The sequence below is a fragment of the Myxine glutinosa genome, chromosome 1 (genome assembly GCF_964187855.1).
Source record: "Myxine glutinosa chromosome 1, kmMyxGlut1.1, whole genome shotgun sequence".
NCBI classification, from domain to species: Eukaryota; Metazoa; Chordata; class Myxini; order Myxiniformes; family Myxinidae; genus Myxine; species Myxine glutinosa.
The window spans coordinates 201985465-202001584 of NC_136261.1; the positions used below are offsets into that span (position 1 = coordinate 201985465).

The 16120-nt window shown below is 46.8% G+C and overlaps 1 protein-coding gene across 1 annotated transcript in view; it reads left to right on the forward strand.

Annotated features, from left to right (window-relative positions):
* ZW10 (zw10 kinetochore protein) overlaps positions 1-16120 on the forward strand; it is a 148162-nt gene that overhangs the window by 107216 nt on the left and 24826 nt on the right. Inside the window, exons 13-15 of the mRNA XM_068125775.2 lie at positions 9295-9464; positions 9670-9800; positions 12818-12949. Coding sequence (XP_067981876.2) covers positions 9295-9464; positions 9670-9800; positions 12818-12949 — 433 coding nt within the window. The remainder of the gene's footprint in view (positions 1-9294; positions 9465-9669; positions 9801-12817; positions 12950-16120) is intronic.

The following is a 16120-nucleotide window of genomic DNA, read 5'->3' on the forward strand; positions in this document are numbered from 1 at the left end:
CTCCTGTTGATAGTTATCTCTTATTCTGTGTTTTAGGGTAAGGCTGTGTCTCCCATTAATTGAAGTACTCCATTGCACCAGTGAAAGAGAATAGATCCCCTTTCCTTCCCATCCCCAAAATCTCCCTTTCCTTCCCATCCCCAAAATCTCCCTTTCCTTCCCATCCCCAAAACCTCCATTTCCATATTACATCCCCTCTCGTCATTGCTGGGCCCTCAATTCTCAATCACCTCCCCTCCAATAACCGCCATTGACCATGTGCTTGAGTCGGAGAAGAAAGGCGGGTCCCCACCTCGTCAGAGAGGGGAGGAGTGATCCAGCCCCACTCGACCAACCATGAACAAGGGGTTTGGCTTGAGAGGGCGGGGAGAGAACGTTTGGGGGAGGTTCGCAAAGGTTGAGGGGCGGGGCCTATATAACCCACGGCGGGGGCGTTCCCAGAGGAGATGCACTTTGAGTTGGTCTGAGTCGGTTGCCAGAGGGAGTTGGTCGTCAAGAGAGAGTCGTGAAGAGTCAGTCAGTGGAGTCGGTGGTCAGTTGGTTGCGGTGAGGAGTCGGTGGTGAGGAGGGAGTGAACCAAGAAAGAGTTGAGGGTTTGGACCAGACGAGTCGGACAAGGCCTGGCAAAGCACGCGACGTACACAGCAGCCAAAACAGCAGCGTGGGGCCTGGCCTGAACGGCGGCTGCTAAACGCGCCGGTTGAGCTGCAGGACCCCCTTGGACCTTTCCTCTCCCTCCAACCATTCACCTCCTGCCTTTCCACCCTTCTTGTATACGTGAGTTTGTTTTGTTTGTTCTGTCCCTGGGTATTTAATTAAGTCTGAAGATAAGCTAGTATTTTCCCTGTGTCACCTGTGTCTTATGTGTTGTAAATAAACTTGATTGCTCCTTTTTGCTTATGTGTGTAAATAGTAAATAAATTCAGTAGCATTTCCAGCCTTTTTGTCTTCTTTTTCTTCTTCACATCCGTGTCGCCTTTGTCTTTTCCCTATTGACTAGCTGTGGTGCGATCCGGCCAAAGTCCTGGGTGAATCGGGTGAGTCAGGGATCCTGTTAGGTCGCGGCAATACCACTGCTCGGTAAATAACATCTTAATCCGCGATCTGTAACAATTGGTGTCTGGGAGTGGGATTCGAGGCCCGAACCAAATTTTTAAAACGAATAGAAAAAAAAAAAATTTGGTCAAAATTACGAGCTGCCGAAATTTGTTTTTTTTTTAAAGAAAAACCCGAATTTTGAAATCGCGCCATGGCTGGTCAAGGCGACGGGATGCCGGTGGGAGAGATAGAGGGGTTAGGAGTAACCCAGGATCAAATGGAGGGGAGCAATGAGGAGGCGGTTGAGGTGGTATCAGGCGCACAAAATGGCGTCCTCGCGCACGTGGGTGTAGCAGCACCAAATTTTGCCGCGCCCGCGACCGCAGCAGCGCCGCTGGTGGATTTGAACCTTTTTATGATGCAAATGAAGGCCCTTATTGAAAAGAATAGTGAGCAATTGGGAGACCAAATTAGAGGTTTGAAAAGCAGTATGGGAGAAATGGGGGGCCAAATAGGGGTAATGAGGGACGAAGTGAGGGGTACCGGTGAGAAGTTATAATTTTGACATATATATAAGTTATAAATTTGACATATAATTTTGATTTGAAGACAATAATTTTGAGGGGTTAGACAACGGGATAAAAGAGGTAAAGAATGGGTTAACGGGGGTGGAAAACAGAATGGCTGCCCAGGAGAATCAGTTAGAGGGGGTGAAAAATGGGTTAATGGGGTTAGAAAATAGGATGGAGGACAAATTGCGGGAAATAGGGGAACAATCTGCCAGGGAAATCAAACAAATGGGAGAGCAGATAGAGGAGGTGAAAATCGGGGTAGAAACCAAACTGGATGCTCAGAGGGATGAATTGGGACAGATGAGGGTGGCATCTACAAAAGAGATGGCGGAAATACGACGAGGGGTAAGTGAGGAGGTTTCGGGGCTACGCGAGGAGGTAAAGCGAGGTGAGAAGCGTATGGAGAAAGAAGTGAGGAATAATACGGCAAAGTTACAAGGGGGAATAGAAGATCTGACGGAGGAGGTGGAACAGCTGACGGAGGGACAAAAAGAACTAGTGGAGCAGGTTCAAAAGAACACTGCGGTACTAGGAGGGTTAAAGGCGACACAAAAAGAAATTAAAAACGAATTAATAGTGACGCAGAGGCAATGTCAGATGGTACGGGAGGAACTGACAATGAGGGTGGACGAGGTGACAGAGATAATGGAGACAAAGGACCGGCAGGTGAGGATGCACATAGAGATGGTCACGGTAGCCTTAGAGGACGAACTTGAGGAGACGCACCGAGAAATAAAAGAGGTTAAACAAAAATTAGAGGAAGTGGAAGAAGAGGTGAGTGAAATTAAGAAGAGACGGACAGAAACTAAAAGAGAAATCCAGGAGGAAGTAATGGAATTGGTACAAGGTCGGTGCTCAACTCATGATGTGATGCTCACTAACCAAATAAAGAGTTTGCAGGTGGCAAAGGAGGTGCGGAGACGAGGTGCCGAGGTGAGTGGCAATGTATATGATGTGAGGAAAGCTTCAGTCGGCTTGGGGATTGGTTTGGATCCGGGTGTTCGTGAAAGGCCGTTGGTGAAGTGTGCGACAGGTCTGGTGTGCGAAGAAAGAGGTGTGCGAGAATGTCCGACCATGGGGTGTGTGAGGAAAAAGTGCACGCCGAGGAGTGAGTGTGCCGTCAGGAGTGAGTCGGTCGTAGCGCGTGTGCGAGGGAGCACAGGGAAGCGCGGTGTGGTGAGTGATACGGAGGAGGTAACGAAAAAGTGTGCGCAAGAGGATGCGCGAGAAAGGTGTGTAACGGACGGTTGCATGGGGAAAGCGCATGCTGTCAAGAGTAAGGGAGAATGCATGCCTGTCGTGAGTGTTACAGAGGGTGTAACGGGACAATGTCAAGAGTAAGGGAGAATGCATGCCTGCATGCATGCCTCGAGAATGCATGCCTCGCTCTTTCACGAGCCTCGATATTGTATACAAAAAAAAAAAAAAAAAAAAAAATGTGCGGAAGAGTGTGCGCGAGAGAGGTGTGTAACGGGCAGGTGCATGAGGAAAGAGTGCGCTGTCGAGAGTAAGGGTGAGTGCGCGACCGAGAGTGGAGGTGAGAGTAGTGAGAGTGACACGGAGCGTGAGTTGGTTGTGGCAGGTGAGCGAGGATGTACACCTGGAATGGAAGGATGCACACCTGGAATGGTAGAGCGTGAGTGGGAATGCACGCTGGAATTGGTAGTGAGGCACGTGGTTGGGTGTGCGGGTGAGAGCACACCTGTGATTGTCACAAAGGAGGTGACCGAGAAAGGGGCGCGAAGAGGAGTGTTGGTGAGGTGTGCGAGCGACGAATGTGTGCCAAGGTGTTCGGTGGTCAGGTGTGTGACCAAGTCTGTGAGCGGAATGAGTGTACCGAGGTGTGTAAGGAAAGGTACGAGGAGCATGGGAACAGCTGGAGGTATGAGCAAGAAAGGGGTAGCGTATGCATGTAAGCGTCCAGGTGAAGCATCGACGGTGACCGGGTTAAAGGTTAGAACGACTTATAGCCGAATCGGGCCCTCGGTGCGCGTCGGGCAGCTTCGCGTGCCACGCTGGGCCTCGCTTGGAACGGCCGCGTCCGGGCTCCACTAGGCGGAGCGGGCAGGCCGATAGGAAGGGTCGTCATGGCGACCACTTTCTATTGAGACGTGCCGGCAGGTCGAGATCGGGACATTGGATGGCTCCACGCCGAGGTGGTGCGTGGGATCTCGGCCCGGGTAAGCCCCCGTCCCTGCCACGAATGCGGGACATATCCAGCCGCTGGCACAAAAGAACCCGCGTTCATGGCTCGGCTGTACGAAGCCGAGCTTTCGAAGGAAATTGGCGCACCGAGAGGATGTCATAAGTAGACGGGTGATGAGGATAGTGTTTTGGCCCCGAAATTAGAAAAAAGCAAAATTTGATGATGGTATGGGTAGAATTGGCAGTAAATGGAAAATTTTTGAATTGGTTGGAATTTGGACGAGCAAAATTTATAGTGAGAGACCCCCGATGTGGTGGGATGGCAAATCCACCATCCCTCACAGGTGGGGCAAATGCGCTATAGTTTATGGGGTGTATGGCAGTGAAAACTAGCCCGGGTGGGTTAGGTTATATTGTAGGGATCTAGCGAAGATGACATTAGGTAACGTTAAGTTTAGTTAGTGACTGATACCTGTAGTGGGGACGCAGGTAGTTTAGTGTGGATTATAATGACGAGGGAGCGCAATAGTTTAAAGGGACGACTGGGAAGCGCAAGTTTCAGAGGGCAGTAGTTAGATGAGATGATGCCGTGTGTGTGAGGATTGAACAGGTGTGATTGCACAGGTGTGCAACTGAACAGGTGTGTGGAGCAGTGTATGAGTGAGTGATGGTGATGTGTGTTGTGTTGACCAACTGGTCCAGGAAGAGGAGGAGGGTGCATGTGGCACCAGGTATGATTGCACAGGTGTGCAACGACAGGTGAATGGAGGACAGGTGTATGGAATAAATGGTATGGAGTATAGGAATGGATGGTCGTGGAGTGAGTATGGTGGAAATAGTGGAGTGGAGTGGATGGTGCGAAGGTGTGAATGGGGGAAGAGTGGACCCCCATCACGGATACCCGGGGCGGGTAGTGTAAGTGTTAGGTAGAGGGTACAGGTAAATTGTGGTTGGATATTGGCATCTGTGGTGCGAGGTGAAAGAATGGTATTTGGATGGGTGCATTAGTGTTGTGGAAATGGCTGGGCGTGTAGCCTGTTAGTGTGTGTAGTTGGTTTGGGCACTCCACCACTGTGAGGATGTCAGCCAGGTGAGGCCGCAGGTGGGCTCTGGGAGCCGGTAGTTGTGGATGGGGCCCGAGGATCCGGAGGACGGACCCGGGTAGCCCAGTGCCAGAGGGCACCAGGGGGTGACAGAGCCAGGAGAGGGCCTGCCCCAGTTAGTTAGGTTAGGGTGAGGAGCTAGGTAAGCTCGGGTGGCAACTGCAGTGGTGGAGGTGTGCAGGTGGGTAGACCTGCTGGGAGAGCTACACGTCGCAGCCCAGAAATTGTGCGAGGCACCGGGAGATGAATCGGGGGAGTGAGACCCCAAATTGAGAAGCACCACAGTTTGGTCAATGGGAATTGGTTTTTAGAACCCATAGTGTAAGTTGGCCAATGGATTGGCAGGGAGAGACCCCGGGTAGTGTAAAGTGTGTTAATGTCATTTAGGAAGTAGTTAGGATGAAGTCTCCTCGCACCATCTGCATCCACTCACCTGAGGTGACAGGTACTCCGCACCATGCCATGTTTAATTATTTTTTACTGTGCAAATGTTTGGATTGTGAGACGCATCATGACGTGGGTGTGACATTGTGCTTTGATATTCCATCTCTGCCTCCTTATGAGGATTGATGATGAATTTGGTGATGGCAAATTTTGAAGTAGAGGGATTGTGGAGACGAATTTGGTATAGGGGAAATATGGGGAAGACGTGACAGTAGTGACAAATTTGTAAATGTGTAGATTTTTGTACATATGGGGTAAGGGCAAGGGTAGGGTAGGTGACAGGGGGGTGACGTACGGTAGGGATGAGCTTTCTCACTTCGCCCTCCGTACGCATTTCGCCTTGCATTGCCTTATTGATGTGTACCCTTGTGACCTTACCCCTCGCTCAATTGTCTTTCCCATTTTGTCTCCCACATGACCTGTGCGCCACTGGGTGCCGAGGGGAGCGTGCGTGGGTCGGCCATTGTGCGCCCGAAATTCCCAGAACCAGCTGTCTGCATCGATGCACCACATTATGGACCACATGTCTGTGGCCGAGCACCACTTATGGACCCCATGGGTTGGGGCATGGCCCCTCTGCTGGAACCGGCCATGAGGGCCCGAAATCTTGCTGGCGGACCTTGGCCACAGGGCACCGATGCCCCACAGGTGAACCACACATAGTCGGCCCCTGTGGGCCATAAATAAAATAAAAACGGACACATTAGGTGCATTCTTTTATTGCAAATAGGCCGCCAGCAAGGGAAGATGACAACACCAGGAAAATAATAATAACCAGCAGAGGGAGCCGAAGAGCAAGAGATCACCTGCAGGGTTAGGGGTTGTTGATTTTATTTTTATGGAACACTGATGAACTATGGTGACTGCACCGATTGGTGCTTGGGTGTGTATTGGTGCGTTTTTGGGTGCTTTAATGGTGCGTCGATGCAGAGCAGACTGTCTCCCCCCCAGAAAGAACAATTACAGGTCCTGGGTTAGTTTTGTAAATAAAAATAGCGTCATTGTAAATAATGCTTCCCACCGTCAGTGTGTAGTTTGAAGACCATTCCGCAATTCGGTTAACTGTGGGCGTAAGTCTGTTAGGCAGGGTGCAATGGAGCAGCGGGACACATTTCTTTATGTTTTAAAACTGTCGCACTCAGGGTCAGGTTAAAAGTAGAGGGAACTACACCTACGTGTCACACTAAAAGTAAAAGTTGTAGGCCCGGGACGTGCCTAAGAGGAGGAGGGTGCAGTGTTGCGGAGATGAGGACTGTATATTTTTTGATTGTGTGCTGTACTATTATTATTATTGTTTATTCTGCGCCCCCTACCTCCGGAACTGTGTAAAGGTGAAAGGGCATCCCATAATTAGTCCACGAGCATACACGTCAGCCAAATAATAGAAATACTCCTGTTGATAGTTATCTCTTATTCTGTGTTTTAGGGTAAGGCTGTGTCTCCCATTAATTGAAGTACTCCATTGCACCAGTGAAAGAGAATAGATCCCCTTTCCTTCCCATCCCCAAAATCTCCCTTTCCTTCCCATCCCCAAAACCTCCATTTCCATATTACATCCCCTCTCGTCATTGCTGGGCCCTCGATTCCCAATCACCTCCCCTCCAATAACCGCCATTGACCATGTGCTTGAGTCGGAGAAGAAAGGCGGGTCCCCACCTCGTCAGAGAGGGGAGGAGTGATCCAGCCCCACTCGACCAACCATGAACAAGGGGTTTGGCTTGAGAGGGCGGGGAGAGAACGTTTGGGGGAGGTTCGCAAAGGTTGAGGGGCGGGGCCTATATAACCCACGGCGGGGGCGTTCCCAGAGGAGATGCACTTTGAGTTGGTCTGAGTCGGTTGCCAGAGGTAGTTGGTCGTCAAGAGAGAGTCGTGAAGAGTCAGTCAGTGGAGTCGGTGGTCAGTTGGTTGCGGTGAGGAGTCGGTGGTGAGGAGGGAGTGAACCAAGAAAGAGTTGAGGGTTTGGACCAGACGAGTCGGACAAGGCCTGGCAAAGCACGCGACGTACACAGCAGCCAAAACAGCAGCGTGAGGCCTGGCCTGAACGGCGGCTGCTAAACGCGCCGGTTGAGCTGCAGGACCCCCTTGGACCTTTCCTCTCCCTCCAACCATCCACCTCCTGCCTTTCCACCCTTCTTGTATACGTGAGTTTGTTTTGTTTGTTCTGTCCCTGGGTATTTAATTAAGTCTGTAGGTAAGCTAGTATTTTCCCTGTGTCACCTGCGTCTTATGTGTTGTAAATAAACTTGATTGCTCCTTTTTGCTTATGTGTGTAAATAGTAAATAAATTCAGTAGCATTTCCAACCTTTTTGTCTTCTTTTTCTTCTTCACATCCGTGTCGCCTTTGTCTTTTCCCTATTGACTAGCTGTGGTGCGATCCGGCCAAAGTCCTGGGTGAATCGGGTGAGTCAGGGATCCTATTAGGTCGCGGTAATACACCACCGCTCGGTCATCATAACATCTAAACCGCGATCAGTAACAATATATATATATATATATATATATATATATATATATATATATATATATATATATATATATATATATATATATATATATATATATATATATATATATATATATATATATATATATATATATATATCGGTATGTATAATTTATCCCTGGTGTTGGGCTAGCGGCTAGGGTGCCGGCTTAGGATCCTAGGATCCTGAGTTCGAATCTCGGTCGATCGCCGAATTAATGCCAGGGGGGTTGACTCAGCCTGTCATCCTTCCGAGGTCGGCAAATTGAGTACCAGTTCACTGGTAATTCCCTGTTTGTCGTTGAAGGCGGCCAAAAGGGTTGGCGTCAGGAAGGGCATCCGGCCGTAAAACATTGCTTCAAAAAGGGGACCAAAAAACAACAACTACCACGGTCCCCGAAAAGGCCAACCCCCGCTTTGCGGGGAAAAATGGCCTCTAAACGGTGGTTATGTATAATTTAGTGCTCCAACCTATTGAGCGAATGCCGTGACGTCATCGCCACGTGTGTCCACCCTGCCTGCCCAGCTCCGGAGGAGCCATCTCTCAGTGCGTCATTTTTTTATAGATGTTAATTCAGATACTGTCACAAGTGTATGCAAAACTCACAGTTACCGACCTGGTTTCGCCCTTATTAGGGCTTCATCAGGGCAACGCAGTGGTCTCCATGCACTTGTGACTGAAAACCTTTCGGTTATATATGAAACTACATCATAATTATATATATAATTTGTTGTTTAGTTTTAAGTCGTGTGATTCCTTTCGTCTGATTAAAGTTTAATATATGGTATAAATCTTGCGTCGATCAGCGAAGCTGGTTCATGGTACGGAAAGTAAAAATGAACTTTTATTTTGGATCTAAAATATAATGAAATTCAAACACAAGGCTTGTGATGCCTGGACGTTTAAAATTATGCAATTTAAACTCAACATCTATCTTCTTAAGTCAATACAGAATACCGTTTCTTCCTTCAAACTTAAACTCCAAGCAGTTAAAACGGCCACTATTTCCGGGATCAAGAGAGATCAAGAGGGAACTTTGGGGATCATGCAAGATCGAAGCAAAGCAAACAGGTCATTTTTGATTAAATAACATGGCACTGACTGCAAAAGAGTGAGTTAACCTTTTGGAATTGGCAACAGTATTTATATTTGTAAGCATTTTTAATGAAAATGTAATGTCATTATTTATGTCATTAAATAATGTCATTATTTACATCTGGGCCTTCTCCTCGATTGGCCAAAATATTTACGTAATATCACATGCTTTGAAGCTAGTCATGGACGAGATATGGTTACTTTCACAGAAATTGCTGAGTAGTTAACCAACGCTGTATTTTCCATGGAACACTGCATTTTATTCGATAAGCTTAAAGATTTAAAGTGAAAGATTGGATAATGATGAAGTCCAAGTAATTCTCAGTTTAAAAATATATATTTTGTTTAATTCCAAAGCAATTTATTTCTTTTTTTCTGGTTCCTGTGTTCATTCAACTTATTCCTCTATCCAGCGATGCACTCAGCTTACTTCCCCAGCTCTCTGCCGTGCATTACAACAACTGCCTCTTTTTGGCACGGCACTTGCAGACCATGGGACATGAGTTTATGGCTGTCTTACCACGCACACTTCGCAATTGTGGACTGACCTTTGTTGACATCGTCCCTGAGCTCACAAAAATGGGTTAGCTGATGGCTCTTGTCATTATCATGTCTTCCCCAGTATACTTGTGGTGATCAAGTCAAACTTTAAACTTTTAGACCTCTTTTTGCTACTCATTTTTACTGTTTTCTCTGCTCCCTGCTCTAAAAAACATTTGATTGACATTGACATTATTCCTTTCAAATTGTCACTCCTTTTTCCCCTAATCCTCCCCATTCATCCTTAGGGACAACATGCCTGTCAGCCCAGCTGAAAGAGCAACAAGCTGCTTTGCTTGCCTCACTTTCTGGTGCTAGGGGGTTTGGAAACTTGGAGGAGGATGAAACTTTTATTGCTGCCCAAAAAGCTATCCGACAGGTGTTTGATGTCACCCACTATGCACTGTTCCTTTTGCTTATTCCTCTCGCCAATACATCTGTTTCTTCTGTGCAAATCTCAGTCTTGTCTCTTCCTCCATACCCCTGCCCCAATTATTATAAAAAGAGGGGGAAGGAAATTTATTCTTTTTGTTTTCTATAGTATGCCACTCCTTTCCTATACTATCTCCAGGCGCTGCATGATGTCATTGCCGGGAGCCGAAAGGGAGTACTTAGTTTTCACTCCGCTTGTTTGTTGTACACCATTCCTTTCTATTCCATCTCCAGGCACTGCATGACATCATCGCTGGGCACCAAAGTGGGTCTGGCGATGACGCACTCCGAAAGGGAGTACGCAGGGAAAGGGAAAGGGAAAAGTACAAATGGGAGCAATCTGTTTTCTTTCTTGTTTTCTTTCTTTTTTGTTGATTTGTCCTGGCAATATCTCAGCAATCCTTTGAGCTAGAAAGCTGAAATTTGGGCACAATTTTTTTTTGATTAATCAGTCAATTAATTATTTCATTTCTATCGATTTATTAAGTTGGATGTTGGAGGAAATGTTGAGTTGGATCTTGGAGACGGCGTGAAGCTGGAAGGTGTGAAAACATTTTGCTACCCCGGAGACATGCTGAATGGAGAAGGTGGATCAGACTCGGCAACGGTTGCTCGAGTGAGATGTGCATGGAAGAAGTTTCGGGAATTGAGTGGCGTGCTGATGATGAGGGGAGTGTCGTTGAAGCTGAAGGGAAAGGTGTATGCTGCATGTGTGAGAAGTGTTATGATTTATGGGAGCGAGACATGGGTAATGAACGTAGAGCAGCAACGAAGGTTGGAAAGGGTGGAAATGCGAATGGTTCGACGGATGTGCGGAGTATCGTTGAGAGAGGGGAAGACAAATGATGAATTGCGAAAGATGATGGGAATAGAGCCTGTGATTGATGCTGTGAAGAGGAACAGGTTGAGATGGTTTGGTCATGTGTTGAGGAAGGATGAAAGTGACTGGTTGAGAAGAGTGATGGAAATGAATGTAGAAGGAAGTAGAAGACGGGGAAGACCGAGAAAGACTTGGCTAAAGATGGTGGAAGAAGAAATGCGGGCAAGGGGGTTAACAAGGAGAGATGCAGAAAATAGGGCAAAATGGAGAAGATTGTCATGGGGACCGCAAGGCTAACCCCCGCTCTAGCAGGGAAAATGGCCTTTAAAATGCATGTTGTATCGATTTATTAAGTACTTATTTATTGGCGCTGAGGAAGCGCCTTTAGCGATTGACTTCCAGCCAGTGTAACGCTAATTCCTGTCACAGGAATTCGGAGATCATATAAGTGGGCGTGGCAGTTCCTGATTGGTTCGTGTTGGGGAACGCCTTCTCGCTGCCGACGTGACGTAAATTCGCGCACTGGTGATTGGCGCTGAGGAAGCGCCTTTAGCGATTGACTTCCAGCCAGTGTAACGCTAATTCCTGTCACAGGAATTCGGAGATCATATAAGTGGGCGTGGCAGTTCCTGATTGGTTCGTGTTGGGGAACGCCTTCTCGCTGCCGATGTGACGTAAATTCGCGCACGCGCACTGGTGAAGCTTACTCGATCTTACTCGATCCCATATTACATGTACTTTCATTGCATACAAATTATACTTCCTCCTAGAAATTCCAAGCCCGAACCTCAGCGCAATCCAAGAGGATTCACTTGTTTTCTTTCTCATCTGGGCAATTTCTCAGGCACCTTTTGAGTTAGGAAGCTGATATTTGGACACAAAAGTGATCAAGTGATTTGGCTGTAAAGGGTATTTTTGATTTATTGATTATTTAATTACTCGATGAATTACTTGATTGATTAATTTTCAAAACGTTACTGATCTGGATGAAAGGGTGGTTGTTTAGGAATGCTATTATGTATGCTATTAGCCAATTGATCAAGAAATTAATTATTTTACGATTATCATTTATTTATTTTAATTATGCAATTAATCAATCAATTATTGTGCACCGCTCCATCCCAATTCCATCTTCATGTGCTGCACTGTCGGGTGCCTGAGGATATTTTATTTATTTATTTGGCATGGAGCGGTGTACTTTGAATGCGGCTCTACTTGTTTAGTTGATTTCTTGTTTTCTGGGCGATATCTCAGCCTTCCTTCGAGCTAGTAAGCTGAAATTTGGGCACAACAGTGAGCACGTGCTTTGGCAAAAACGGTACCGTAAAGTGGGGTGAGTTTGAATGCCGGCGTGACTTTCAACACTTGTGACAAGGTTCATTCGGATGATTTTTTTACCGTAAAAAAAATCATCCGAATGAACCTTGTGTTGTAACAAGTGTTCAAAGTCATCCCGACATTCAAAGTCGCCCCACTCGACGGTATTTTAATTTCTTGATTTATCAATTCATTGATTGATTAGTTAAATATTATCGATTTATGAAGTACTTCTTTTCTTTCCCATCTGGGCAATATCTCAGGCACCTTTTGAGCTAGGAAGCTGATATTCGGACATGACAGTGATCAAGAGATTTGGCTGTGAAGGGTATTTTGATTTATTGATTAATCAATTCATCGATTAGTTATTTAATTTTTTCGATCAATTACTTAATTAATTTTCAAAAAGTTGCAGTTTTTAATTAATTTTCAAATTTTCAAAACGTTGTTTCGGTATGCTATTATTAGCCAATTGTTTAAGAAATTCATTTTTTATACTTATTATTTATTTCTTTTAATTACGCAATTAATCCATTATTGCGCTCCCCCCCCTCCCAATTCCATCTCCATGTTCTGCACTGTGGCATTCCGGGCGCCGAAGGCACCCTGGCGATGTCGCACTGGAGGATATGTTATTTATTTATTGGGCATGTGAGCGGTGTACTTTGAATGTAACTTGTTCCATTTGTGGTAATAATTGAATCCATTAAATAATGTATGAGTGATTCTCATCATTCTTATAAATCTCATGTCACACTGCTTATAAAGGGAAGAGGAGGAGAAGAAGTTGTATTGACATTCCCACCTCTTTCTTCTCCATGTGGCAGGTCATTCTGCAGCTTGATCGCTTGGCATCTGTGTGGGATGGTATTCTTCCTGTGAAGGTTTTCACTCGTGCAATTTCATTTCTTCTTGAAGTCGTGTTGAAAGAAATCATCACCCAGATTTGCCACCTCCAGGTGAGTGGCAAATCTTGCTTGGATTAATGTTTGATCATCATTTTCCTTCATAGTCAAAGACGGCCATTTAGATGTGACATGCGACCAATATGGTAACATGAATTTGTTTGTAGTGTCAGAGCTGCTGCCTAGATAGCAACCAAACTCTGAAATAGTAAATAGTGTAATCTTGTGTTGAGGGATATCCTGGAAGACCACACCACTTGTTACCCACAGCTTAGGCAGGAATTTGGAATTTACAACAGTTTAGGCAGGAACCAGCTAGCTACAACTTACCTACTCTTCACGAAAGACTGTCAAATTTTTAATGTCTACCGACAACCAATGCTGGCAGATGGGTCCAACAGTTTCACTTCCATCGAATGGATGACATATACATTGATTCATGGCCCTGCTTGCAAAACACCAGGATGAAAATTTATAGCTGTGACGAGTCTCAAAGACAGGCTTGACAGTTCAACAACAAGTTTGCATACCTTTAAGCTATTCTGCTAGCCCATAGTACAAAGCAAACCTTTCTATCTTTGTTGAATGCATATCGGACTGGGAATCTATTCCAAATTTGTCTCGCTGGTTATTGTACCTGAGGCAGGTTCTACCCCTTTACATCAAGGCAATCATTTGGAAAAGGGATAGGATACTGGCGACAATAAGCCTGTTCTTGGGAAAATACACCATGGTATATAGCATAATGCTCATCTGAGGGTTCTCTGCCTGTTAAAAATATTGTTATAGATCGCGGTTAGGATGTTATAGACCGAGCGGTGGTTTAAAACCGCGACCTAACAAAACTCACCCGATTCCACCCGAACGTTGGTTGTATCGCACCCTAGCTGCTCAATGAGGGAAAAGACAAAAGCGACGCAATGCAAGAGGAAAACGGAGACAAAAAAAGGTTTGAAATATTACTACTGAATTTATTTCTACTATTTACACACAAGCAACAAAAAGCAATTCAGTTTATTTACAAGTACAAGACGCAGGTGACACAGTGCAAATTTAGCTTATCTACAGACTTAACTTATTACCCAGGACAGAACAAACAAAGACGACTCACACGGGGAATTGCAGGAATCGCAGGATGTGGATGGCTGGAGGGAGAGGGAGAGGTCCAAGGGGGGGGTCCCGCCGCACAACCGGCGCGTTCAGCAGCCGCCGTTCCTGCCCCCTTTTTGCGGTTGCCGGGTGTCGCTGCTGCGGCGGCCTGCAGTTGCCTTGCCAGGCCTTGTCTTACTCGCTTCTCACCACCGACTTCTCACCACCGCAACCAACTGTGACCACTGACCCTCCTTTTTGGCACCCGACTCAGACCAACTCTTCTCTCTCTCTTTCTCTCTCGGTGCAACCAACTCCTCCTCTCTCTCTCTTTCTCCGACCAACCCAGAGTGCATCTCCCTTTCTTCTTCTTTTGTTCCACTTCCGGTTGCGCCCTTTTATAGCGCCCCCAGCGATCACGCCCCCGGCGCTTTGGACACGCCCATCGGGGCGCTCACCTCGGCCCTGGCTGGTCGCACGACCCTCGGGCTCCGCCCCGGACGACGACGGGCGGGCGCGCCCCTCCCCTCCTCTGACGAGGTGGAGACACGCCTTTCTTCTCCGACCCGAGCCTCGTGGTCAATGGTGGTTATTGGAGGGGAGGTAATATGGGCAATCGAGGCTCGCCAATGACGAGAGGGGGATGTAATATGAGGTCATTGGAGGTTTTGGAGGGGATGGAAAGGGAGATTTTTGGGGATGGGAAGGAAAGGGGGTCTATTCTCTTTCACTGGTGCAATGGAGTACTTTTAATTAATGGGAGACACAGCCTTATCCTAAAACACAGAATAAGAAATAACTATCAAAAGAAAAGATATAGCGTGTCCTGCATGTATGTTTTTTTATGGACTAACTACGGGAACGCCCTTTGACCTTTATACAACCACAACGGAGGGAGGAGGGGTGATATTTACAACAACCTTTTACAACAACCTTTTACAACATTTTACCACCACCACAAAATAAAAAAACATTCTCATATTCACAACACTGCACCCTCCTCCCCTTAGGCACGTCCCGGGCCTATTACTTTTACCTTAGTGTGGCATGTAGGTGTAGTTCCCTCTACTTTTAACCTGACCCTGAGTGCGACAGTTTTAAAACATAAATAAATGTGTCCCGCTGCTCCATTGCACCCTGCCTAACAGACTTACGCCCACAGTTAACCGAATTGCGGAATGGTCTTCAAACTATACACTGACGGTGGGGAGCATTATTTACACTGACGCTAATTTTATTTACAAAACTAACCCAGGACCTGTAATTGTTCTTTCTGGGGGGAGGACAGTCTGCTCTGCATCAATGCACCATTAAAGCACCCAAAAACGCACCAATACACACCCAAGCACCAATCGGTGCAGTCCCCATTGTTCAATGAATAAAATAAAACCAACAAACCCAACCCTGCAGGTGTCTCTTGCTCTTCGGCTCCCTCTGCTGGTTATCATTATTTCTTGGTTGTTGTCATTTTCATTTGCTCTGCTTACTGGCGGCCTATTTGCAATAAAGCTTGCCCAAACGTGTCCATTTTATTTATCTTTATTTATGGCCCACAGGGCCGACTACGTGTGGTTCACCTGTGGGGCATCGGTGCCCTGTGGCCAAGGTCCGCCAGCAAGATTTCGGGCCCTCATGGCCGGTTCCAGCAGAGGGGCCTTGCCCCAACCCATGGGGTCCATAAGTGGTGCTCGGCCACTGACATGTGGTCCATAATGTGGTGCATCGATGCAGACAGCTGGTTCTGGGAATTTCGGGCGCACAATGGCCGACCCACGCACGCTCCCCTCGGCGCCCAACGGCGCTCAGGTCCTCATGTGGGAGACAAAAAGGGGGGACAAGACAGATGAGCGAGGGGTAAGGTCTCAAGGGTACACATCAAAAAGGCAATGCAAGGCGAAATGCGTACGGAGGGCGAAGTGAGAAAGCTCGTCCCTACCGTACGTCACCCCCCTGTTACCTAGCCCACCCTTGCCCTTACCCCATATGTACAAAACCTACACATTACCAATTCGTCACTACTGTCACGTCTTCCCCATATTTCCCCTATACCAAATTCGTCTCCACAATCCCTCTACTTCAAAATTTGCCATCATCAAGTCATCATCAATCCTCATAAGGAGGCAGAGATGGAACATC